Genomic DNA, 26,156 nt, shown 5'->3' with positions numbered 1-26,156 from the left:
CATCTTGCCAGGCCCTATCAATTCCTGAGATGTACTGTTTTTATATTCTGAAATACATGGAGTATGATAAGATTTGGAGAAATAATATAGCACCATATTATTAGATATTCAAAACCCTGGGTTCTGTTCCCAGCTTGGCCATGAATAAACTGAGTGATCTTTGGTTGGTCATTTAACCTGAGTCTTGCTTTTCTTGTTGACAAACTCTAATTTTACCTGCTTTGTCTGTTTCACAGTGTTGTTGCTCAAAACAAGCAAGATGCCATATAACTACACTCAGCAAAATACAAAGTACTTGAGCACCTATCCCCCATCCATGCACAAAGTTTAAAAAAAGTTGTGAGTGTATTTTCATAATCTACCTGAAAAGCTCAAGAAAAACAATTGCCCTAATCATAGTTTTTACTGAAAGGGACCTCAAGATTCTTCTATTTGAAATTTGTTAAATCTCAATCTCATTGAAATATCTAGTTTAAATTATCAAGAAAATTATTGGGAAAAATCATTTAAAAGCTATTTCCAGCAGATGGCAGTATGCATGCTTCAGAGGGGCAAAGGACAAGCTGCTTCATACACCTGAATGTGCTTACATACCGGTCAGTATGTCAGTGTTTTCCTATATTTACACATAAATGAAACAATCTCCTTGAAATTAAATAAGAATTGTAAAACATTATAACCTGAGAAAAATGCTACGTTTTAAATGTTTACTCATTTGACTCTTAAGAGCAAAGAAAAATATTGGAAAACATCATTATTTAGACTTTTTTAAATGTCATCTGATTACAAAATTACATAAGAGGCATAAGGAAATTCTCATGATCTGGCTGTTTTTAACACTCGAATAATATAGAGAAATAACTAAAAGGATATACTAAATTAGCAATTTGAATCTGTCAAGATGGGCTAAATCCTTATTAGGAAATACTTAATAATTCTAAATAATTTCTTATTTATTAAGAAAGTAATTTTACAACTTTCAGTGAAAAGGAAAGTAACTTTTCTGAAGTAAAAGCAAAATCAACAAAAAGAACAGCTAATAATACAGAGAGCTTATCAGCTTCCAGACACTGCATTAAACACTTTACCTATACTAATTCAAGTAATCCTTGAAATAACTTTAGATATATTAACTCCATTTTACAAGTGCAAAAGCTCAACATATATTAAAGAGCTCAGAATCCTATAGCGGACAGACGTTCTCATTGCCCAGAGAAGTTAAGTAACGTGCCTGAGATCACACAATTAGTACACAAGCAAGGGATAAAAATGAGCAGTCTGACTTCAGAGTCATAGCTATACCCATTTTGCTGTACTTCCACAGACCTGCAGGCCGCAACACTGTCATTATGCATAGGATGTGGTTTTAAAATCATCAATAGTAATTCTCAACCTTTGAGTTTAACAATATAGTGTGGAAACATATTGAGAAAGAGAATGTAAAATTTGCAGCTTCTTTTCATAATCTTCCTTATGTAAATTTTAAGCAAATGAGGAGTCAGAGTTTAAATTTAATATAAATAGGATTTATTGATGACCAGTATGAGAGTATTCCACAAAATATTGAGAAGAAATAAAGAGGAGCTAGAGAAGAAAAATGAAACAAGAAAAGAAATCAAAGGTGAAATGTACAACCAGTGTTTTGGATTGCAAGAAAAGCAGTAAGCATAAACATTCTAAATGATGTATTTGACACTGCATAATGCAAACCAAAGTACATCTACAAAAAAAAACTGAGTATCTTTTCATCATGTGAGCCAACCTATTGGACCATGGGTAGATTTTCTGTGAGGTGTTCAGGGTTGAGCCTAGAGTCTTTATTAAATTACCTGAAAGAAGGGGTGAACAGAACATTAATTCAATTTTCAGATGACCTGATGTTGGAAGAGTTTGTCAATGATGTGAGGGAGGAAAAGGTAAAATCAAATCAAGTATTCCTTTCCTTGAAATGAAAATTCCTTCCAGGTTTGTTCCCGGACAGGACAAATTCTCCCAGGACATTTCGCTGGCAGGACAATCTGACCTGCTTTGTCTGACTAGCTGATGAACAGCTTTGTCTGTCTGGCTTCAACAAAGCAATACTCATTTTTTGTTCAGATGGGTGGATTAGGTCTTGAAAGGCTGGATAGCTTAGCAGTGGAGAGCATGAGCTCTGCGTTAGACTGCCTGGATTCAATCTTAGTTGTGTGATGCTGGGCATGTTATTTGTCTCTGTGCCTCAGTTTCCTCACCTGTAAACTGGGATAATTACAGTATTATCCTCATAGGATTGTTGAAAGGAATAAATGAGTTCATATATGTTCAGTACTTGATGCTTGGCCCTTGCAAGTACAAAAAAATAGCTATAATTATTGCTATTATTCATATAGAAGCAAATAAACACCACATATATACAAAATTTTTTTTAAAAGAGACTTTTGGTTAACTGAAAGTAAACAAGTACTGACAAGATAGCCTAAATGATTCTGGCTAGATATAAAAGAATTCTGAAATGGACTGAGAAAAATACTACTCTGTCCACAACTATCTCTTACGTAGGTAAACGTTCCAAATTCATACCTGGTTGGATTCTCAGCCCCATACTCAATACTCCTTTTCCTCAGAATACAGAGGTGTCTTCCAATCTGCCAACTCTTCCCTCATCTCCAATCTCATATTAATAATAACTACTGTTTATTGATACTCTTATCAAATATTTATTGAACAGTTGCTATGTGCCCAAATGTTCTAGGGGTGGAGAATGGAATAGTCAATATCTTTGACTCTCTGCTCTTATGAAGCATATATTCTATTGGGTAAAACAGCCTATAGGCATGAAAAAAATGAATGCAAAACGACATGCAGGCAATGTCATTTGAAATGGGAATAGGTGTAATGAAGAAAACAAATATATGAGTGACAAGATAGAGGAGGACAAGAGGAGGTGAAGATTGGTTACTATTTGGGATTGGGTAGTCAGGAAAGGGAGAACCATGGACAGGAAGGAATAATTGTGTGACTGTTTAGGGAAAAAACAATCTAGGCAAAGGGAAGAGCAAGTGCAAAAGCTCAACATAGAGAGCTCAGAATCCTATAGAGGACAGACATTCTCATTGCTACTTTATAAAGAGACTGAGACCCAGAGAGGACACGCAGTGTTTTCCTCAAATGATTAGCAAAGCTCTCAAGTCTATATGATATCAGTGCCTGTTCTCTTTTCACAAATACCTTGCTCTATGCTGTGTTTTGTTGTTGTTGTTGTTGCTGTTTTGTCATGGTGGAAGCACTGAGTCTCTAGACAGTCACTCCAAAAATCCCCTCCATGCCCCTTGTTTAATTGCTTCCTCCCTAGGGATAGTAATATTCTCAACTTTCTTTCATGAAAAAAAAAAAAAAGAAAAAAAAAAACCTATCTACAATGTTCTGTGGGATGTGGTACTGTTTACCATGATATTCTTCAATGACAATATTCTGTTTCTTTAGCATGATTAGCTCTACTTTCTTTGCCTAACCTTTACATGTCAGTGTTGCTCAAGGTTTGTTTGTTTGTTTTTTGACTGTTCTCTTGATACCTGTTTCCCCTGCAATATTCTCTTCATTGCTCTTTCTTCAACCAATACCTATAGGCTGATAAATTCAAAACTTTGCTTTTTTGTTTTGTTTTGCTTTGTTTGTTTGTTTCTTTTGAGATGGAATTTCACTCTTTTTGCCCAGGTTGGAGTACAATGGCGTCATCTCGGCTCACTGCAACCTCTGCCTCCTGGGTTCAAGCAATTCTCCTGCCCCAGCCTCCTGAGTAGCTAGGATTACAGGTGCACATCACCACACCTGGCTAATTTTTGTATTTTTGGTAGCGATGGGGTTTCACCATGTTGGCCAGGTTGGTCTCGAACTCCTGACCTCAGGTAATCCGCCCACCTTGGCCTCCCAAAGTGCTGGGATTGCAGGCATGAGCCACCATGCCTGGCCCCAAACTTTTATATATCTAACAGTGATTCATCTCTCTCATGCGTGAGGGCCATCGGGTCAACTCTAGTAACAGGACTATCTATTTAGAAGTATACCTGGATACCTGATAGCACACCCATCTTGTCTCTAAAACCTGTTCTTCTCTTCTAAAAATTTTATCCCAATTACAAACTAAATCACCCTTGGTTCCTTCTTCTTCTTCAAGTATTAGAGTCATTCTACTACCAAGTACTGCAGACAGACATCTCTTAAACCTGTCCAACTCCACACCCAGCAGCTTAGTAACCATCCAGCTCATGCAGACTGTTGCAATAACTGGTTAAAACTTTTGTAAATATTTTGTATGTAGGTGATTTGGGAACATTTTAGTAGCTCTCCAGAAAGGAAGATTGTAAGGGTCGATGGTTGTTTTCAATAAACATGAGTCTTTCCTTTTATGTGAATTATGTTTTACTTCATTTAAGTATCAAAGGAGCTTTGGAAAGCCCAAGAATAGGTAGTCAGCTGTGAGGCCCTACAGACTCTTGTGTCCTTTGTAACAGTGGACACATACCAAAAGCCCAGGTAGAATTGTTTACCTTTCCTCAAGATTGAGAAAGATGGGTTAGCACAGGACGCTATAAACTTTTTCTGTGTTTTACAACCTGGGAAAATATAAAGGCTGGAACAAAGTAAGGAAGGATAAGGTCAGTCTGATATCTGTAACCTAAGAAACAAGGATGTGTGAATTTCAGGAAGGGAATTTGAGGCTGCAAAAGCAAATGGGGGAAAGGAAGAAGAAACTGAGATGTTTCAGTAAAAATCTAAGGGACCTCTTAATCGGCAATACTGTGCGGATGTTGTGTTATGTTAAGGTAGCATGTGATGTGGGGACTTACTTCTAGAGTGATAGATTCAGGATATTCCTGGGAAGGTGAGTATGTTTTTATAAAAGGCAGCTGAAGCGACTTGTGCTTGCTGCAATCTGTCTCTGTGATCTGGTATGTTCAATCCACATCGGGGAAATTAAGACAGTTTGTTGAGGGAGGGAAGTATGGTGTACATAACAAGGAGTATGGACCTAGATAGACATTATGAACTTAGAAACTATGTGTCTGTGTTCACAGCATAGTGTCTAACAGAGTCTCTCTCCTCCAAATAATTCTAATAATGCATCTCTTTCTAAAACACGGACTGATCAAGTCACTAATCTTCTTAAAAACCCTTTATGACTCTTCTTTGACAAGATGAAATTCAAACTACTTAGTATGGCACTTATTATTTTCTAAAGTTAGCCCCAGCTTCTCTTTCCAGTCTCCTCATCTGCCATCTCCCCTAAATAGGTTTTAATTTTACCATGCAGCCAATCTAGAGTGGCTCCAAAGACTCCATGAACTAATACTTTTAGTATCTTGTTACAAGCTGTTCCCCATCTTCCAAGAACCTCTCTCCCCTTTTTCTAGCAGGAAAATGCCAATTGAGTTGGAAAAGTCCAACTCAAATGACATGTCCTCTCATGAAGATTTCAATGGCCACTGGCATTATTTGCCAAACCATATCCTCTCTTTTTCAATTCATGTTTACATAGTACTTTGCAACTGAATCTCTTGAAGATTAATATATTTTATAGATCTCTATCACATTGTATTATCATTTGTTGATTGGTTAATTTTACCTGCTACAATTAGCTCCTTGTAGAAAGGAGCTATGTTTTATTAATTTTTGTCTCCCAATAATTTAGTAGGACCTTGCCTATGGTAGGTTATATGTGCTAGGTGAATAAATGCCTAGAGGACTGATTTGAATTCAAATGTAAGAAATGGATTATTGATAATGACTCAGAACAGAAAACTGCTACATGATATGCTAAGGTTGCATGAATATGTATACTTTCCAGGTAAATCTGCATTGCACTCACATTCAATGTTTTCAGAAAAAGTTAAAAAATCAAAAGTAGTGTATTTATATAACCATAGTTAAGTAACCAGTAACCACATATATTTGCTGCTAACTCTTGAATAAGTCCATTAATACTTTTTAAGGGCCAGGGTACTTCTGTGGAGTTTATATTTTCTTTACAAATATTGGTTAGGGAAGCTTGCCCTGTTCAGATAACACATTTATGCTGGTTCACTGTCCATCGTAAATAGCTAATTTCAATATACAAAGAAATTGATGAATTCACTCAATAATTTATAATTTCTTAGAAGTCCAAGACTGTTTCTTTGTACTGGGAGGCACTCTTTTAAATGAACTGCTTTCTTATCATTTAATAAATCCTGAGATTAAGGCATAAATTCTATTATTTACAGGACTCTAAAAATGTTAATAGGCACATTAGACCCAGGAGACCATTTCATAGATCTTAGCAAATAAAAAAAGATACCTTTAACCTGTCACAGACAGCAGAGTGTTGCTGATGGCAAATATCTGGCACATTGAAAGAAAACAACCTACCCTCTTAACCATAAAAATCTGCCTCATCATCCTGTTAGAATCTTACACAAGATTGCTAGCTGGTTTGATTCAATCAGGTAACTAACTGAATTCTCATTTCAAAGACTTGAGTTGTATGACAAGACACAGAAACAGATAAAGGAATCAGAGTTTTATCTAGCAAGAGATACATAAAATGACTCAACTTTGTAATGAGAGGCAGTGAAGTTTGGGGAGGAAGAGCTTCAGGCTCAGAAGGCAGATATAGATCTGGGCTCAGGTCCTGACTCTGCCATATTAGCTGTCTGACCCTGGGAACATCACCTAACTTCTTTCAGCTTCAATCTCTTTATTTGTAAACTGGGACTAAGGCCGAACGCATCCTAGAGTTGGAAAGTATTAAATAATTTATGTAAAGTATTTATCAGAGTTTCAGGCACAAAGAACTAAAATGTTAGTAGTAGTATCCTTCACTGTTAACATTAAATCTTTATTTTGAATCTAGATGCAAAACTAGATGATTTCAAGTACCTTCAAAGATTTCATCACTAACCTTAATTCTCCACAATCTATTTTCTTCATTGACCAACTCATCCACATAAATGGAACCATTAACAAACAGAATGTTCAAGCCAAAAAAAGTATAAATTATGGTAGATTCATCTCTTTCCCTCAGCCCATGGATTCAATAACAAATCCTACTGATTTTACCATAAACCACCTATTATTACTGCAGTCCTCATTGTCTAATAAACCATCTTCTCTTGTCTAGACATTTATACTCACTTTCCAGTTAGGTCTGTCTTCACTGTCCGTAGGCCTCTCCAATTTTTCTTTACAAGACCGAGATAAGCAGGAACCGACCCTCAAAGGCTTTTATTTTGTACTTAATACTGCATTCAAGCTCCTCCCATGACCTGAAAGATGCTTGCCTTCTTCTCCTAGCTCTGCCTGACTCCTACACACTAAACTTGAGCCACGATGACCTTCTTTTAGTTACTAAAACACATGCCCTTATTAAATGGCTGGATCTTTTACATTGTCTCAATTTAATAATCAGTTCCTGAAAGAAGGTTTTCTTAATCAAAATGTCTATGTATAACCTCTATCACCCATTTGCTCTGTTATTCTCTTTCCCGGCAAACTGTCAGTTCCTTGCATAGTTTTTATGTAATCTATGATGTAATTATTTGATTTCTCCACCAGTCTATAATCTCGCTGAGATCAAGAAATAAGCTTATTTTGTGTTAACCACCATATACCTGGTATATAGCATTAAAATATTTATTAAAAGGCTGAATCAATCAAAATTTTATTGCATGCCTACCACACGGCAGACACTTTTTGATATAATTATGAGGCTTAATAATATACAGTAACTGTACTCAAGGAACAATCAACCTATTAGAGAACTGCTCCTGTTGAGGTTTGGGTTGATAATTATGGACCATGTCAGGAAATTAAAACTTTAAAAACTCTACTCTCTTGAAGCTTGGTGAAGGATTCAGGCAAGCTCCAAGAGGGTCAACAATTTTTTATCATGCTTATTGGAATATTCCCAATACCTAAAATAGGCCTTGCACATGGCAGACGATGCGTCAATATTTATAGCATGAGACATGCCCCAGAGCTGAGAACCACTTTCCCAGCAAATCAACCATGTTACAAGATAGCAAAACTATAAACATTTCTTAATATAACAAGATATGATATGGAATCCTAAGAAAGGCTTAACATATATGACAAATCTCTTATTTGAAACATTAAAACATTGGATATGTTCATATCCATGTGTTTCTTCTTCATATAGGAAGCTTGGTGAAATGTCAAGATCTACAAAATAGAAAGAGGTTAAACAAAAGCAGATGGAAGACATCTGATTATTCTCTCCACAGCTTCATAAAGGTGTGGGGATGAGTTAGAGGGTCTCCTTCCTTTCTTGGGAAGTTATATCGAAATCATCTAGGGCCTGCTCAAACTTGTTCACTTGACCCTCAAGCCTCCAGAGAAAAGTGTTAACATAGTGAGCTACCTTTCCTGTATCCAAACATTTGCATGGCAACAGCTACAGAATTTTACCTCATTCACACGCACAGTCATCACTGTCATTAGGAAATACGGCCCTGAAATAGATTAAATATATTTGTATCCAAAAGGTGAACAACTTGCATGGCTAATTTAAAACAGCAGATAAACCAAAGAAATTTAACATTACTGCTGACATATAATAGTAAATATTGTGTTTTAAGTGTTCTCATTATGCTTAAATTATGATTGAGTTAAAATTAAAAATAACTTAAACATTCTAGGCCAGTTTCTCTTCCCAGTAACACTGTCTTTTTTTAATGATTAGCTTTACAACCTTATCATTACTTGAGACTGTTTTATGAACTGTAAATAATTTTTTAAAATTTAGCTAAAGTTTATTAACATTTTAAAAGTCTTCATTTCCTCTGAAAAATTGTAATAATTTCCATCTTGCAATATAGTGGGAAAGAATATATGATACACAATAATTGATAATTTATTTCTTAAACACTGCTCCCATTATATCGTTGCATTTGCCATCTATTTCCTCTTGTTTTGAGTCCAAAATTTCTGACTCCCTCCCAAGACTGTTCCTGATCTACCTCTACATTATTTATATACATTTGTTCTTCTTTCATTAAATATACATTTAACACTTAATACACGAGCTCTTTTCAATAAAAGCATGACACAACAAATATAACCTTCTCTTTAAAAGGGAGTCCCGCCGGGCGGTGGCTCACGCCTGTAATCCCAGCACTTTGGGAGGCCGAGACGGGCGGATCACGAGGTCAGGAGATCGAGACCATCCTGGCTAACACGGTGAAACCCCGTCTCTACTAAAAAATACAAAAAACTAGCCGGGCGAGGTGGCGGGCGCCTATAGTCCCAGCTACTCAGGAGGCTGAGGCAGGAGAATGGCGTGAACCCGGGAGGTGGAGCTTGCAGTGAGCTGAGATCCGGCCACTGCATTCCAGCCTGGGCGACAGAGCGAGACTCCGTCTCAAAAAAAAAAAAAAAAAAAAAAAAAAAAAGGGAGTCCCGTTTAAATTAAGGTGATAACTCTGAAGCAAATTACTTGGACCTAAAAGTATTCCCTTAATTCAGGAACTACCATCTGGGTTCTGATATGGAAATGAAATTGACAACCAGGTAAAGGGAAGAGCACATCTGCTGAGTAGTCAACCAAGGCAAAGTTGACAAACAATTTTAAAGGACAGCAAGATCTTTTCTCTACCATAGGGATACCTTTCATCCTAATCAATGCAGAAAGATAGAACTGTTTTTGCTGTTAGCTTTCTTCTACAGTTTCTCTCCAGGACCCTATCTGATATTTCATCTAAGTCTCTATGTCTATGTAGGCCTCAAGCCTGGTGAGTCATAATTTTAAATGACCATGAGAAATCATAAAGCATGGCCAGCACAGGAGATAGTTATTTGAACATTGTTAGAAAAAAACTGAATGTTCCTGGTCTTGAATTTCCATGAGTTAGCTTCATTAGGGTATCATTGTCAGTTTCTCTTTCTGCTTCTCATTCTCATTTGATGATGAATTACAGGAAAAGGAAAGAGCCCGCTCAGGTCAGTATTTTGGGTCTGACAGGCTACAACAAGGCAGTGAGTATGGAGGAGAGGGAAGACTTCAGTCTTCTGTCTGTCTTGGCTAAAGTTGTCCACCTGACACCAGAGGGAAAACCTGAAATTATCCAGTTGGAGAGTGATGGGAGTTGGGAATAAGACTAATTTAGAACAAGGTTTCTAAATCTCAGCACTGTTGACATTTTGGGCCAGATAATTAAAAATTCTACGCTGTGTAGGGCTGTCTGTTGCGCTGTAGGATGCTGAGCAGCATCCGAGGCCTCTCTCACTATTAGCAGTAGCATTCCCCTCCACCCCCGCCCCAACCACCAGTGATAACAATAAAAAAAAAAGTCTACAGACATGGCCAAATGTCCCTGGGAACTGACATGGACACAAATGTATCTTCAGTTGAGAACCTGATTTAGAATAATGAAAACCTTGTGACTATATACTTAAGTATATGCAACTGTATGTGCAATTCAGTTCTCATTATTAATAAAACTATTTCATTCTTCATCTGTGTGATTTCCATGTCTTTCAGTTGGTCATGAAGTTGGAGAGGGAAGGGGACAAGTGTTATTCTCACCTCTCCAAATCTCTTACCAATACTAATTACTTAAAATGCAATTAATATATTAAGTTTAAAAAAATTATTTTCTCTCTCATAGCTCCATTCTCTGATACTCTATTTATTTTAGAATAATTTGTATTTGAGACAGAATCTTAGCCTATTATCCATTTTTTAAATAGATTTAAGAACAAAAGTCTTCTTGACTGTTTTTAAAACATAAAATGCATCACTTTGTTATTCCTTTGACACTCTCAAAATCATACTTACTACTTACTGTCTGGTGAATATACTGTAGCCATTCCTACATAGAAACCCTTCACATTTTCACATGTCCTTCAAAAAACACAAGGCGAACAAAAAACAACAAAAATAGGAAAAGAAATCTCTAAAAGCAGTTTAACTCCTAACTTCTTGATGAATTACATAACTAATAAACTTGTTGAATCTTTCAAGTTTATATAATGATGAAAACTAAGTCCCAGAAAGAGACATGATTTGTCTAAGGTCACAAAGCCAACTAGTAGTATGACTAAAACTAAAGCCTTACCCTCCTAAATTCCAATTTAATAATTTTATCATTTAATGATTGGATAACTATGGTCACATCTCCATTTTCTAAAGTGTTATAGCATTTATGATATACTGCCTATAATATGACTTAATAATAGCATAACTTTTATTGTTTAGGTTCTTTTTCCTTCTAATTTTCCCATGTATTTATTTTTTCTCCTCTAATAGTTATAAGTTCTATGAGGACAAGAAACATATCAAAATTTCTGTTGCATTACTCCAAAAGCCTTCTTATTAGGCACATTTGCGGGCCAAATAAGTCTGTACTGATTGTCTTCCAGATACTAGAAAAAAGTAGCCCAGGGACATAATGAATGACATAAGAATAACATCTCCATAGGAATTTTGAAATTTTAGATCACTTACAAAGTAAAATTTGGTATAGAGAACTAAAATATGATTTTCTATTTGTGCATCTGTATATGGCACTGTAAATAAAGGATGACTTGTATTTACTCACTTCATCCTCTCAACATCCCTATTATTTTTCTCAATATGCCGATAAAGAGACAGAAGCAGGACAGAGAGTCCAAGAAGCATGCCAAAGTTACACAACTAGCAAAAAGTTAATAGTCAAAAGGTTAATATGAAAAGTTCATTGTCAAGAGTTGAAAACATTCATGTGATTCACAAATGATGATCGTCTATACACATCTATTGCCAAGGCTAGTAATTTGTTTTCTGTGTGTTGTTTGGTCTTCATAACAGAAATTAGTGCCAAGAACAAATAAACATGTGTTTGAATTTCTGTACTCATTTTCTTTTTCACAGAGACATGGTATAAGTGTAATTTTATAAATTGCTATCTCAATAGACCAAAATATTATTAACAGATATTAGCATAAATAAAATCATGTTTCATGAAATTAATAATTTTTCTCCTTCACTACAGTTGCTTGAAATCTAATCTTAAGCATGGGGGAAAGAGGTAAACTATAGATATCCAAGAAATTATATTAAATATCAAAAGTTGTGCGAGGGGGAGGGTGTATTGAGAGATAGGGAAAGAAAACAGAGCATAGGCTTAGGTAATAAATTTGCAAGATCGATATAATATGTATTATTGGCATGAGGTAAAATATACAGAGTACATCAACATCTCAATTATCTTTTACAAGTAGGTGGTTTACATGTTATTATTTCTCCTCAATTGTTCTCTGCCAATTTAAAAAGAAAGAACACAGGTTTCAGGATATTGACAAAATTTCTTCTGAATCTGATTAAGGTTCATAAAGGAGAAATAAAGATAAATTTAAAGAGACCATTAGTGGTTGCTGTGCAGCACTGTGCCAATAGTTGTATGCTTTGTATTAATAAATACATTACCTTCGGTCTTATAATGTTGAAAAAAATCACATTTGTTCAAAAGCTGTAACAACAAGAATCCACAGAGTTACCAGGCATAAATCATTCTACATCATCCTGTGAAGCAGAGTGATTCTAGAAAGAACTATTTCATCCTTCATGGGCCACATCAAAGCAGATGGACAAAGTCCTGTGATTCTGATTATCCCCAGAACAAAATAAAAATTACAATTCATGGTTTAATTCCATCTCATTATGGCTTTTCAAATTTATGATTCCCCCTTGACAACAATGGAAAACTACTTGATCAACCAAAAGAAACTTTTGCTTCATGCTTCCTTTATTTTAACGTTCTTGTATTTTAAATATGTAGATCAATAATTTAAATTTAATGCCATCATGTACATATTTTGGATGCAGGGCACAGTCATGGAAGTTCTCACACAGATTGCCAAATGGTACCAACAAATAAGAGAAGTGAATTAAAAGATCAAAAAGCTTTAAAAAGGAGTCACTACTCACAATGTTCATCAGGGTCAGGAGGTAGTTTTGGACGTGCTCTTTGCCATGGAAACGGACCACAGAGTCATCCACTCCCAGCAGTACCTCGATGTTGTAATCATTTTCTCCCGCGTGTCTACGGCGTCTCATTGTTTCATTCAGTTGCTGGTGGATGTTGCCATAAACAGTACCTAGATCATCAAGGCCTTCCAGGTCTGACTCTATTAAGAAACAAAAGGAATCAGGAATTTCAGTTTCCCCAATTGGCCTTCCAATAACTTCTTAGAAGAAAAGAATTTTCTCAGGGGCCTATCAGTATCATTCATAATCACTGAGATGCTACTTTTCAGTTTATTCCTTAAATAATATGCATATGCATATGACCAGACAGACCTGCTACAAATTCAACATAGAACAGCAACACTGAGGGTAAAATCATATTATTATACAGGGAGCGGTGCCATTATGGCAGACTGACTATTCTGTAGGGATAGAAGTGGTTCAGTTTTTCTCCCAGCAAAGAGCCAAGGCAGTGGGGGTGTAGAATACAGGCTGGCTATGTAGTTATTAAATAAATTGACATTACAAATAAAAATAACTCCAGTATGTTTACAATGATTAAGTTACTATAACCATGGAGTATAGAATTTGTGTCACATAAATTTAAATTGCTCCTCTTTCCAGTAACCTTAATTTAAAAATCAAATTATAGCGTGGCAACACAGCAGCATCTAGTAATATGATTATCAGTCACTACGTATTGCTTTATTTCTTCTGAGTATGGTTTCCTAGTGAATGCTGCTAGTGAAGAAGTGGATATACAGGGTACATACTATAAACATATGTGTGTGTGTGTGTGTATGTGTGTGTGGATAAGATAGTATATAATATACAGGGTACATATTATATACATATGCCGATAAAATATACATTATATGTGTATGCAGGGATACACAGGAAAACTTTAGTGCTCCACATTTGTACTGGCCATCATTTGGATGGCCAGAATAATTTCTTATTTAATGCAGTTCAAGAAACTTACATATTTTTAGTTTCCAAATGAACATTTCGCACGCACATGCACACACATATACACACACACACGCCTATATACATGGAAAGAAAAAGTGAGAGAGACATCAGCAGGTTTTAATGACCTCAGTTATCTGTTTTCAGCTGACTGTATTTTTTGAGAAAAAAGTTTTAGTGAATTAAAAAATAAAATCTATCATTTGGATTAAAATGAGAGATTATTCAAAACTGCTGGCACATAAAAACAAAAAATATATTCATCTCCATTTCAAGTATATAAAACTTGGAAAGGATTTTATTTTATAAACTGCCTTGATGTCTAAAACAACCACATATCTAAAAACAAGTTTGACAGAACCAGCTCTGACTCATGCTTTATATGATGGTTTATTTCTTGCGGCACTGGGGCTTGCTAGTCATTTGAGTCAGCATCTAACATTAATAAATAGGTATTCTCCTCTCCGCCTTTGTGGCTTTAATAAAATTAAGACAGGGGAAAAATAGGTGTCTCTTGGCCAGGAAGATTGATGACCAAGCCCTAGCCACAAAGGATTAGAAGTAGTGAAAGTACAGATCCTACTCACACTCTTTCTACCTTTAAAAAATATACAGAAACACCAACACCCTCCCTTACAAGTAGGGGGACATGCTCCGAATGTGACTACTCAGGTTTAAAAGCTCTACTTTAATTCACTTTGACCTAAGCCCAACTGATAGCTCATTAGCTGGGAAAATTCTCCTCACCAAGGAATTACATTGGTTCCACAATACATAAATAACTCTCACCATCATCCACATCAAACAGAAAGCTTTCCTCAAAAGTTTTCAAGAGCTGCAAACCCTCACTGAGGTCAAGAGACGACTACACCTGCAAATAGCTTTACTATTCAACCTCAAGTCTTTTTCACACACTTGAGAATGTGAAAGGTTGTGATAGCTAGTGTACAAATATAGGAAATTCAGACATGAGCTCTCAGTTCTAAAAATGGCTCTTTTTGGCAGAACGCTCAGAGAAAACGTCCAATGGAAATATAACAGCAATGTTATTATATCATGAAGCCTGATGTGTGAATGAAGTAGGCTGAATACTTATTTCAGAAAGGCAGTTCATTCTGCTTTAACACACCTTTGGTTTGGCCTTTGCAAGTCTCTTTAAATAGGTAGTTTTCTGGTAAGGAAACAGAATCTCTCTTTTTATTGCATAAGAAACCTGGGAGAGAAGAAGGAAGCCTTTGAAAATCAAGAATAATTTGTCCCTACTTTCCCCCATGCTGGGCAGTGTTCTTTCCATGTTTCCTAAAATGCACAATATCAAATATTTCAAAGAAAGACAGTAGGATAACTTCTGGCATTTTTTACTTATACTCATCATTATAATTACAGACAGCTCTGAGGCTGTGAAATATCTTCATTCATAATGAATTTGTCTTAGTAAAACTGCAAAATTATGGCAAAGCTATGACAATAATAGCAACTGACATAGTTGACTCCATCTTGCTTCTAACCTCCAAGCTGTTCTTGGTTATTTCTGGGCATAGGTCAAACTAACTGAGAGGAATATAGTTTGTAGTTTAACTTTAAAGCAAGGATGACCATAGCCCTTCCCACAACTAAACTGCCTTTGTAAAACTAATGAAAGGCCACTAGGTTAGGATTATGAATGAGGTATGAATTCTTTTAAGATACAGGCGTAATAAAATGATAAACTGCTATTGTTCCAGAGGTCACAAGATTGGAAACTTCCCCAATTACTTCTTTGTTTTGTTTTGTTTTGTTTTAGACAGAGTCTCGTTCTGTCACCCAGGCTGGAGTGCAGTGGTGTGATATCGGCTCACTGCAACCTCTGTCTCCCCAGTTCAAGTGATTCTTGTGCCTCAACCTCCCAAGTAGCTGGAATTACAGGCACACACCACCATGCCCAACTAATTTTTTTTTTTTTTTTTTTTTTTTGGTATTTTTAGTAGAGACAGGGTTTCACGCATTAGTCAGGCTGGTCTCAAACTCCTGACATCAGCGATCTGCCTGCCTCAGCCTCCCAAACTGCTGGGATTACAGGTGTAAGCCACCACACCTGGCCCCAATTACTTCTATAGATAGCACCACCATTGTGGAACCTAAGACTGATCTTTTGAGGTATTTTTCAGCCTGTGCATTCTGGCAACCTACTGACCCCACCCAAATTCATGACTCATGACTCAGCTGGTACTGTGGCCCCCACCAAGAGGTGGACTCAGCATATGAGGACCATTTTCCAACACCTATTGAAGTGGCATTGTTGTCTGGGGTAAAGACCCGATGTTTGTCATCTTGCACCAAGGAAATTCAGTATGCGGACACACACAAGAAGTGGGTTTAGGAACAAACATTTAATAGGCAAAAGAAAGAAAAAGGAGAACAGCTCTCTCTCCTGTGAGAGAGAAGAGCACCCAAATGGGGTTTCCAGCCCCCAGCAGAGTACACTGGATTTTATAGACAGGCTGGAGGTAGTAATGTCTGATTTACATAGGGCCCACAGATTAGGTGGACCAGGTGTGACAGTTACATAGCATGCGGGGAAGCTGGCCATCCCATCCTAATCTTATTATTCAAATGGGCTTTCCACTTGGCCAGTGCCATGTTCTCTCCTCCTTACCGTACATGTGGCTGGCAAAGAGAAGGGAAGATGGAGCTGCCATGTTGGACATGCCTATCCCCCAGGTACCCCCTTTCATATTGGCACAACTGCCAGCGTTCACCTAGCAAGTTTCTAGCTTGCCTTTCTATGTCTGCAGCTCGATTTTACAGGCTGCTCTTTGTTAGAAAAAAATGATTTGGGGCTACTTTTCATTAAAAGAAAAATGTTACCAAGAACTTCCCTACCCTCACTATCCACCTAAATAATTTCTTCTTTACTCCTATATCACTATGATTGTGTCTCCAAATAATCAGCAGCACCCATTCCTTAGTCCCCTGCCTACCAAAATATCTTTGAAAAACCCTAACCGCTGAGCCTTTAAGGAGAAGGATTTGAGTAATAACTCCACTTGCCATGTGGCTTAAATGGTGCTAGCTGAGTTGGGCAGCAGAGAGTGACTTATGTGACAACAGAATTAGCAGAAAAAAGGAAAATCCAGGTTACACAGAACTTTCTAACAGGTGTGTTCTCAATTGAGCATTCAAAAGGAAAATAAAGGCCCTGCAAGAGGCAGAGCAGTGTTATTAATCTCATGCTTCATTCCAAAAGGATGATGCTCACAGTGCTTTTTAAGCTTCTCAGAAATATCAAAGGCAATCCCCTCTTAGTTCTTAGAGTAAGTTTTCTTTTTTAAAACTTTTTGGGGAAAAGTATGTTTCTGAAGTTTACCTTAGGAATTACTGATGTACATTAATTACTATTTTGGAAACATTTTAATTGTATCCTTTTGTGCACCCCCTAGTTTCCCAATTGCTATATATGAATTTGCAGAAGTGATCATTTTACTATAAGGCCTATTTCATCAGAATGAATTTTTGAGGGGCATATAGATGTTCAATTAAGTAACAATAAAAATTGTCATTTTTAGTGTTAAGTATAGGATTACCAGTGTTAAATCAGAATTTTGAACTTACTAGACAGAAAAAGTAGAATATAACTTTCTTTGCTGATTATGGACACTAAGGCTTGAAACATTTTTAGGAGAATGACATGTTCATATGCTTAATCATGTTTATAGGAAATCAAAGTATAGGATTAGTGAAATTGCTCCCCACCCCAGAAAAAAAAAAAATTCCTATGGTCTGAAAAAGGACAGGAGATGAAGGTAAAATTAGAAAGATATAAGTTTTGAGTCTAATACAAATACATTCAGGGTTGGAACACAATTAGAAGCATACTGTGATAAAAACCATCTACCCAATATTCATTCTTTCTTCCCTAAGGAGCAGAAAGTTAATGTTATTTGAAATAATAATAAACCCAGCAAAAAGTCACTCCAATCTCCCTGTGACCAAGGGTTACATGTGACTAAGTATAAGCCAATGAGATCTAAGCAGAAGTATTGCTTATATCTTGATGCTTATGGCTCCTCAAACGAAGACAATTCATTCCAGCAGGAGCACACTCCTTTGGCCCTCCATTCAATCACTCAGTATTCCCTTCTGCTTCCTAGAATGTGGACTTGATGTCTGCAGCTCTACGGGGTAATCTTAGGATCAAGGGACATGCTGAATAGAGGAGGGTCTGACACTTTAAAGGAGTGTGACTCCTCAGTGACTGTAGACTCACCATACCAGCCCCGGATTACCTAAAAACAAACTTCATTACATACTAGAGGTAACACTTTCATCATGTTTAGGTCACCCTTCTAATGAGTTTTCTCTTGTATGCCACTGAATCTAGTCCTAACATACATGACACTAACAAATTTTAATTTTGTTGACTAGGTTCTCCCAGTACTCTTACTCCCTATGAGAATGCAAGCCAATTTTCACGTGAATAAGTGAAGAATAAAATAAGATTCATGTTACCAAAATGTACCATAGTAGCATTCTTTGTAGTGCATCATTTCAGAAAATGAGAAAGCATCATATTGTTTTACAGTAACAATTAATACAGAATGAGGCTCTGTGTAAAAATCTTGCATTCTTTGTGAACAGAATACTGTTATGAAATGAAGTAACTGGAATACTACAGGTTGGATTCTGGATTTTCCAAGAGTAGGTGGAGATCCTATCATCAGAGCTAAAAATAAGCGTTAATTCCAACAAATGTCATCTGTCAACATCAGAAGCAGCGAGCAGTTAACTTAAATAATTGTATTAACCTGTTTGTATCATCTAATAGTGATTTTTAATTGACATCTTTTAAAAAAAAATTTAAATTAAAGTTATCACTTCCTAAAAGGATACAGTAACAGCATCTCTACATATTTGGAGGCACTGTTCCACCAAGATATAACATGCTTCAGTGAAACGGAGCTCTATCCTTCACAAACTGAGAAATTCCATAATGACAGTTCAAACAACTATATTCAGGCCAATTTATGATGTCAATTCAAAAGTTTCACTAAGTAACTGTTGCTTTTATTTTTTAAAGACATAACCATTGAGTGAATGTTAGTTTCCATTATTTCTTTTCCCCAAAAGTTCTAATTCTAAAATACATGTGTTTGCTTTTGTTTTTACTGACTACTTTATGGAGTAACATGACATTTTTTAGATGGGAAACTTCTTACCTTTTAAGGAAAAAATGTTTTAATGCTTTAGGTTTGTGATTATTAGCAAATGAAATTTTAAAAGTCACTTTAATATCCAAAATATGAACTCTGATTTGCAATAAAAATCTTTTATATGTCAGCTAGAATGTTTCTAACTGCAAATCAAGAAAACTTAAAGTGTCTTCAGCAATAGGCTCACGTAACAAGAGTTCGAGGTACGGTGATTCCTGGTTAATCCATCAATAGGTCATCAAGGATTCAGTTCTTTTCATCTTTCCACATCCTGCCATTCTTGGTGCACAAACTTGGTCTTCAAATTAGCTCCTAAAAATGGCTACACGAATTCTAGCATCAAAGTCATGTCCAACAGATTGCGTCTTCCTGTATTACTTTCTTAGGAACAGGTAAAAACCTTTCCTGGAAACCCTCTGGTAACATTTAACTCCATGTTTCAGTGGCGAGAATTGAATCACAGGGGTTTGAAATAAAAGAGAAGGAAACGAATATTGTACAGGTTACCCACCTTGCTGAAATCTTTTTCAGATCTTCCTTTTCCCTCATCCCTTAGTAACAGTCTTCCACTGGTATCTTTTACACTTAGTTTTCATTAATGCATTTCATGTTTATTTTCTTCTATTATAATTTATTTGTCTAGAGATAACTTCTGCATTCTCTTGGCCTCAATATGTTTTGAAAGATACAGTCCTTCATTTCCATAGAAGTGGATTCTCAGAATTGTAGCTCATTCAGTCCCATTGCAACCATTTAATTTGATTTCAGTGGTTTATTGCTGAAACATTTGGGTGTGGGCAAGGTTGTCAGATAAAATACAGTATTCTTTGTTAAATTAAAATCTAAGATAAACAACAGTATTTTTACTATAGGTATCTCACAGATATTGCATAAGACATACTTAATACTAAAAACCTACTCATTGTTATATCTGAGATGCAAATTCAAATGAGAATGCTATAGTTTTATTTGCTAAATCCAGCAACTCTAGGTGTGGGGAAACTATCTTTCTCCAGGCAGAACATGCAGTTACATGAACTTATACCCTCTTCATCTCACTTTTCTCCTCTACACTTCTGTCTTCAGCTCTAGCAGTGGACATTCACCCGGCATGGCCAAGTAGCATATGCCATTTCCTTGACTCCAGTACTTGGTTAAAAGATGTTCAAATGGCCCAAATTATGCTAATGAAATTGTGAACTAGGACTTTTTAATTTGGAGCTACTAGGAAAGAAAAGTTCTCATCACTAAGCTGAAAACTGGCGGAATATAACAATGTAGGTGTTTACGGCTAGCATGAGAATAGTTGTTGGTCTAAGTTTAATGCTAGAAGAGGAAAGTGGAGACTACTAATAGTGAATAGACTGTACTCCAATGATGAGTATGAGCCTGGGAATTCACCCATTAATTTTTGAAAACTTGGTTTTTTTCAGTTTCACAAACCAATAAACTACCACCACCTCATTTTCTTATTTTACTCCTTTTTTTTTTTCCCTTTTGCTTAAGACAGTTTGATGTAAGTTTCTGACAGGTGAAACTAAGAGCAGCCTGATAAACAAGCCCATTTATATCCTTTCTCTGCTACAGTCTTTGATAGTCCTCATTTTCCTTCTCATTCTTCTTCAGTAGTCAACTATTCTTAGGTCCCACAGTGTTCTGAAAAAGACTACATATTCTGTTTTATTTCCCAATTTGTTTATTTTATTCTCTCGGTTCTATTTTAAATGAATAATGTTGTTACTAGAGATTTCTTAATTTCTTTTATTCTTATTCAGCTAAATCATAACTAATTTTGGGAGACAGCAGTTTTTAATTTTCACATTTTACTGCTCTAAACATCTAATAGCATTTTCATTAACATTTCTCTTCCCCTTGACTAAATTATATACTTTCTTATTTATGGCTTTTGTAGTTCAGCTCTGCTAAATCAAGGAGGTGATAGAAGAGTAGAGGAAGAGGTCACCACACCCAATTACTAGATTACATTCTAGTAATCTTAGACTGCTAGAAATTAAGGTTTTCTAAATAAGCTCAACTGCGTAGAAGAGAGGTGAGATTCCTTTTCACAGCTGCTAATTTCAAAGCTCATGTTACTTCCATCACTTGCCACCTAAATGCAACTTTATTAAGGATGGAAAACCTCTTCACCTCAAACTTCTCCAGGAACTCGATATTCGCATTCTATATCACTCCAATATAGAATGATTAATAAAAATGTAAACAAGTCATTATAGCCAAACTATTAATAATTGCCATTTATTCTGTCAGATAAATATTTAAAGGCCCTGGACGCTACTTTATGTTGTACTGCTCTAAGCACTGCGAATCCAGCAATGGACGAGATAAACATGTAGATTATCCTCATAGAACTTACATCCCAGTGATAAGAACTATCAAACAGGGTAAGAAGACTAAAACAGGAGGAAAGGAGCAAGAGGGACAAGGTGAGGCAAAATTTTAGATAAGGTTCTCAAAAGAAGGCAGCAAATGGGCGGAGATCTTGCAAAGTGATGGAGTAAGCCACACAAATATCAGTTATAATTGACTGAGATATATGTAAACGTTTTATGAGCATATTCATATTGATGTTACAGATTTTTAATAAAGAGATTGTATGATATAATACAAAGAAAATCAGAATAGGCTCAGGAATGCAGCAAGCTGACTTTCTAAAATGGCCCCACTAAGATGCCCTGCCCTAGTCCCGAGAACCTGTGCCTTTGATGAGGTATCATTCCTACGATTATGTTATGTTATATGGTACAATTGACTATAAGATAGAAACCATATCCAAGTGGGCCTGATCTAACCTCATGAGACATTAAAAGCAGAGATATTTCCCTGGCTGGTGGCAGAAGGGAAAGTCAGAAATAATGAAGCAGGAGGATGATTTGATGAACCGTTGCTGGCTCTGGAGATGGAGGGATTCTGTTTCTGGACAAGAGAGAGGTATCTAGTTGCTGACAGTGAACCACAACCAACGGCCAGCAAGGAAATGAGGATCTCAGCTTGCAAAAACAAGGACTTGAATTCTGCCAACAACCTGAATGAGCCTGGAAATGGACTACTTCCCAGATCCTTCAGATAGGACTTCAATCTGGCCCACACCTTGATTTTGGCCTTGTGATAAGTTAAGCATAGAACCAGTCCAGCCACCTTAGACTTCTGACCTATAGAACTGTGAGCTAATAAATAGGCATTGTTTTTAGCTACTAAATTAAGGGTGATTTATTGCACAGTAAGGGAACAGAAAATGATAAAAGGCGAACTGAGTTCTAGTTCCAGCTCTACGATGATGCAGCTCGATGATTTTGAGAAAGATGCTAAACTTATCTGAGCTTCAATTTCCTGAAATAAATAAGCTGTGCTAGCTGATCACTAACATGTTCTTTCTGGCTGAATTTCCATAATTAATAATTAGGCCATAATTTCACTAAATTATTAAAGATGGTTATTATTGCTCTGGCTGTTTTGATCATACATGATTGATCATACTTATAATTTATTTGATGCTAAATCCTTCATCAAGGATATAACCATCATTAAAACTTTTTTACATGAAAAAAGTGCTACACTAAAAGAATCTATATTATGATATAAAATACTTCATAAGGATATAAAAGTCTAGTAACTTATCACAATAAGAGATAATCTTCCCATTCTCCCACTTAAAGAGCACAGTGTCCATAAAGTCTGGAGACATTGGCAATTATATACAATTTTCCAAGAACACCTTAAATCTCTTCTCTAAAAAAATAATATGTTACCTATTTTTTTTTTCAGATTTTATAAACAAACTCACTTGTCTAAAAGGTAACACTTAGACATTTTTAAGCATTATGTAACCACAGTACAGATCAGAATTTTATCCTGATTAAAAATTTACTTCATATCTCTTTGTTATGATGCAATACAATTTTATTAACATATGTATGCTACTTGCAATAAAATTTTACTAAAGCAGAGTTCCAAACATATGGAATTAAAATGTATGTTATTATCACATCAAATTATTGGAGAAGCAGTCATTCTACATTTTTAAAAGTCTAAAGTGTTTTTGCTTATTTGAATAATACTGATCAGTTTTAACTCACATTCGGATTGGTCAGTTTTTATATCATACACAGTTAATGTTTTTAAGCCACAGTAATTATTGCAGATTGAAGCTAGATCTATGACAGAACATTTGCTATCTAATATTATTAATGGAATACTATAATTCCTAGTCCACAAATAATATTATTCAAGTTAAATTTAATAACAAACCTTTTTTGCATTCAAATAAAATTGTTGAGCCATTCCTAAAGTGATTTCCACTAAAGACACTTATTTGCCAATATAAAATTTTTCTTAGTCTAAGGAATAAAATATGCCAGAAGACAGAAACATTGTTACCACATTTTACTACATAAATGTGTACCTATAATGTAGTCTCTGAAATCGTATTGACCATATGGATGGAAAATAATGGGCATTTTTATATCTTCCATGTTTTCTAAGATGTATAAACTATAGATTTGATGATTGCTTTAATATTTGTGTTTGCTAATTCTAACATTTTTTGTCAGTTCTGTGTCGGTTTAGACAGATTTATTTTTCTCATTACTATTGGTTGCATTTTCTTGTTTCTCTGCATAGTTAGTAAGTTTAGATGGGAGGTCTGACATTGTGAATTTTACCCTTTTGGCTGCTGGATATAGTTGTATTCCTATAAATATTCTTGAGCTCTGTTCTTGGATGCAGTTAAGTTACTTGATAAGTTTGTTCCTTTCAGGTCTTGCCTGTAAGATTTATTAGGTGGGGTCAGAGCAGTGCCCATCTACAGCTAATGACTGACTACCACTGAGGCCAGACCCCTCTGTCTACTCTCCACTGTGATGTGAATCATGAGACACTGCAGTCTGGTTTGTGGAAACACACTATTCCCAGCCCCATATAAGCACCAGGCACTGTTACCTCTGATTTTTTCTTAGTTGGCTCTTTTTCAAGCTTCGTGGAGTTTCCTCACAAATATATGTGATGATCTGAACTCAGCTGAATACGGGAGGGGGACCTCTGCAGATCTTTAGAGTTGTCTCTGTATGGCTCTTCTCCCATTCTCAGTCCTGTGAACTCTGGCCACCTTCATCCCTACAGGCTCTCAGCTCTGGCTTCTCAACTCGGGGAATTTGTCAGGCTCCACCTGGGTTCCCCTTCCCTGGGATTCATCTGGAAACCCTCAAGACAATAAGCTGCGGCAATCCTGAGGCTCACCTCATATGTTTCTCATCTCTCAGGATCACTGTCATTCACTGCCTGATAGCCAATGTCTTGCAGACTGTTGTTTCAGACATTTTGTCCATTTCCGGTTGTTTAAAGCAAGAGAATAAATGCAGTCTCTGTTATTCTATCTTGATCAGGAGCAGCAGTTCACTAAATTTGGTTTTGCTGAGAACATATGGTAGCTTAGAAGCTTGGATTTACAGGGTAACATGCCTTAAAAATTTCAACAGCCATTTAGCTTTCCCTAAATGATTTTCTATACACATTTACTTGGACTTGAAGTTAGGCAGTAGTGAAATGTACAGTGAGAACCCTGAAAATGTCCCTTTAATTAAAAATGTACTTTTATGACACATTAAATCTCCTTTAGTATGTCCTTGCAACACACAGTATCGTATGGAAGAAAGTGCAATTAAAGTTGAGTAGCATTTAGGAAATTTCCAAAAAATAAATTACCTTTCTCATAAAAGAATGTGAACTTCTTTGTTCATTAAAAGCTATATGAGCCAAAAGGTACTGTAAATGTGTTTACGGGAAGAAACCGTCTTCCAAGAGTAGCAAAGAAAAAAAAAGTGCTTGTTAACTAAGCACAAACATGGAGGGAGTTCAAAAAACTAAAACCTTAGCAAACATGGATATCACCTTACAGTCCAAAGAACACGATGTTTGAAATATTCACTGAATATGTTTTGCTCTGTTTTTCAGAAAATTACAAGCTAGGGTTTTAAAAATCATGTTTAGATGACAGAAAATAGGGGTGAACTTCAGAAAGCCATGTTACAGAGGTAAAGGCAAGAAATAAATTTTATAAATTAGGGTTCGTTGTTGGCCATTTCTCAAAATCAGCAAGGGTAACAACAAGCAGTATGAAACAGATCACTCAAAACAAAAACAAAAACAAAAACATCTTGTGATAAGTTAAGGAAAGTGGCACAATGGTGATTCATGGTATAGTAGGTTCTGTTATATCTCATTTCATCTGGCTAGATTTTAAAGATTCTTTATGTGTTTTTAGTCCAAGAAACCTAAACATTTATATATCCGATTCAAACTGAGGAATGACATATTTGAAAGGTTATCCCAGATGTAGTGAAAACACTTTACGACTGACTGCCATCAAAATCAATGCATACAGATATTTTCTTCAAATATCAAAAGGGAAATCCAGTCTACAGGTAACAAGTCTATTTCTAAGAAAGAATGTGATTCCACATCTCAATTCATTCAGTAGTTTTAAAGATCTAACAAACTGGTAATACAAGGAAAATCTTCACATATAAAGATGTTAGAATTACTAGAAAAGGTTTATTACCTCCTTCCTGGAAGGACGTCCCCTCACCTTTCTTTCCTCCCTCTCTCCTTCCATCCATCTATTTCAAAACATTTCTTGAACACCTTTTCAGCACAGAACCTAATCTGGCTTCTACAAAAAAATGTGAATAAGCTGAAATCCGGTCATCAAGTAGGTCACAGCTTAATAAGAAAAAAGGATATGTAAACAGATATTTTCATGCAAGATACTTGTGTAACTGAGGAAGAATCAGTTTACTCTACCTGGAAGAACCTGAGAATGTGTCAACAGAGGAAGTGACATCTGAACTGGATTTTAAAAGATGCACAGATATTAGACATGGAGAAATAGGGTGGGCCCTTCCAGACAACGGGCATAATGCATGCAGAAAGACTGAAAAGTACTGGTATGTTGGGGGAAAAGAACTTCAAAGAGGATGGAGCAAAACTAAGTGAATATTTACGTT

The 26,156-nt window shown here is 36.1% G+C and overlaps 1 protein-coding gene across 1 annotated transcript in view; it reads right to left on the bottom strand.

Moving 5' to 3' along the window:
• Positions 1-26,156, bottom strand: part of ADAMTS3 (ADAM metallopeptidase with thrombospondin type 1 motif 3) — a 288,029-nt gene that overhangs the window by 45,020 nt on the left and 216,853 nt on the right. Inside the window, exon 5 of the mRNA XM_005555100.5 lies at positions 12,941-13,140. Within this exon, the coding sequence (XP_005555157.3) occupies positions 12,941-13,140 (200 nt within the window). The remainder of the gene's footprint in view (positions 1-12,940; positions 13,141-26,156) is intronic.

The sequence above is a fragment of the Macaca fascicularis genome, chromosome 5 (genome assembly GCF_037993035.2).
Source record: "Macaca fascicularis isolate 582-1 chromosome 5, T2T-MFA8v1.1".
NCBI classification, from domain to species: domain Eukaryota; kingdom Metazoa; phylum Chordata; class Mammalia; order Primates; family Cercopithecidae; genus Macaca; species Macaca fascicularis.
The sequence above is the reverse complement of the archived record's forward strand: the minus strand, read 5'-3'. Positions and strand labels throughout refer to the sequence as shown.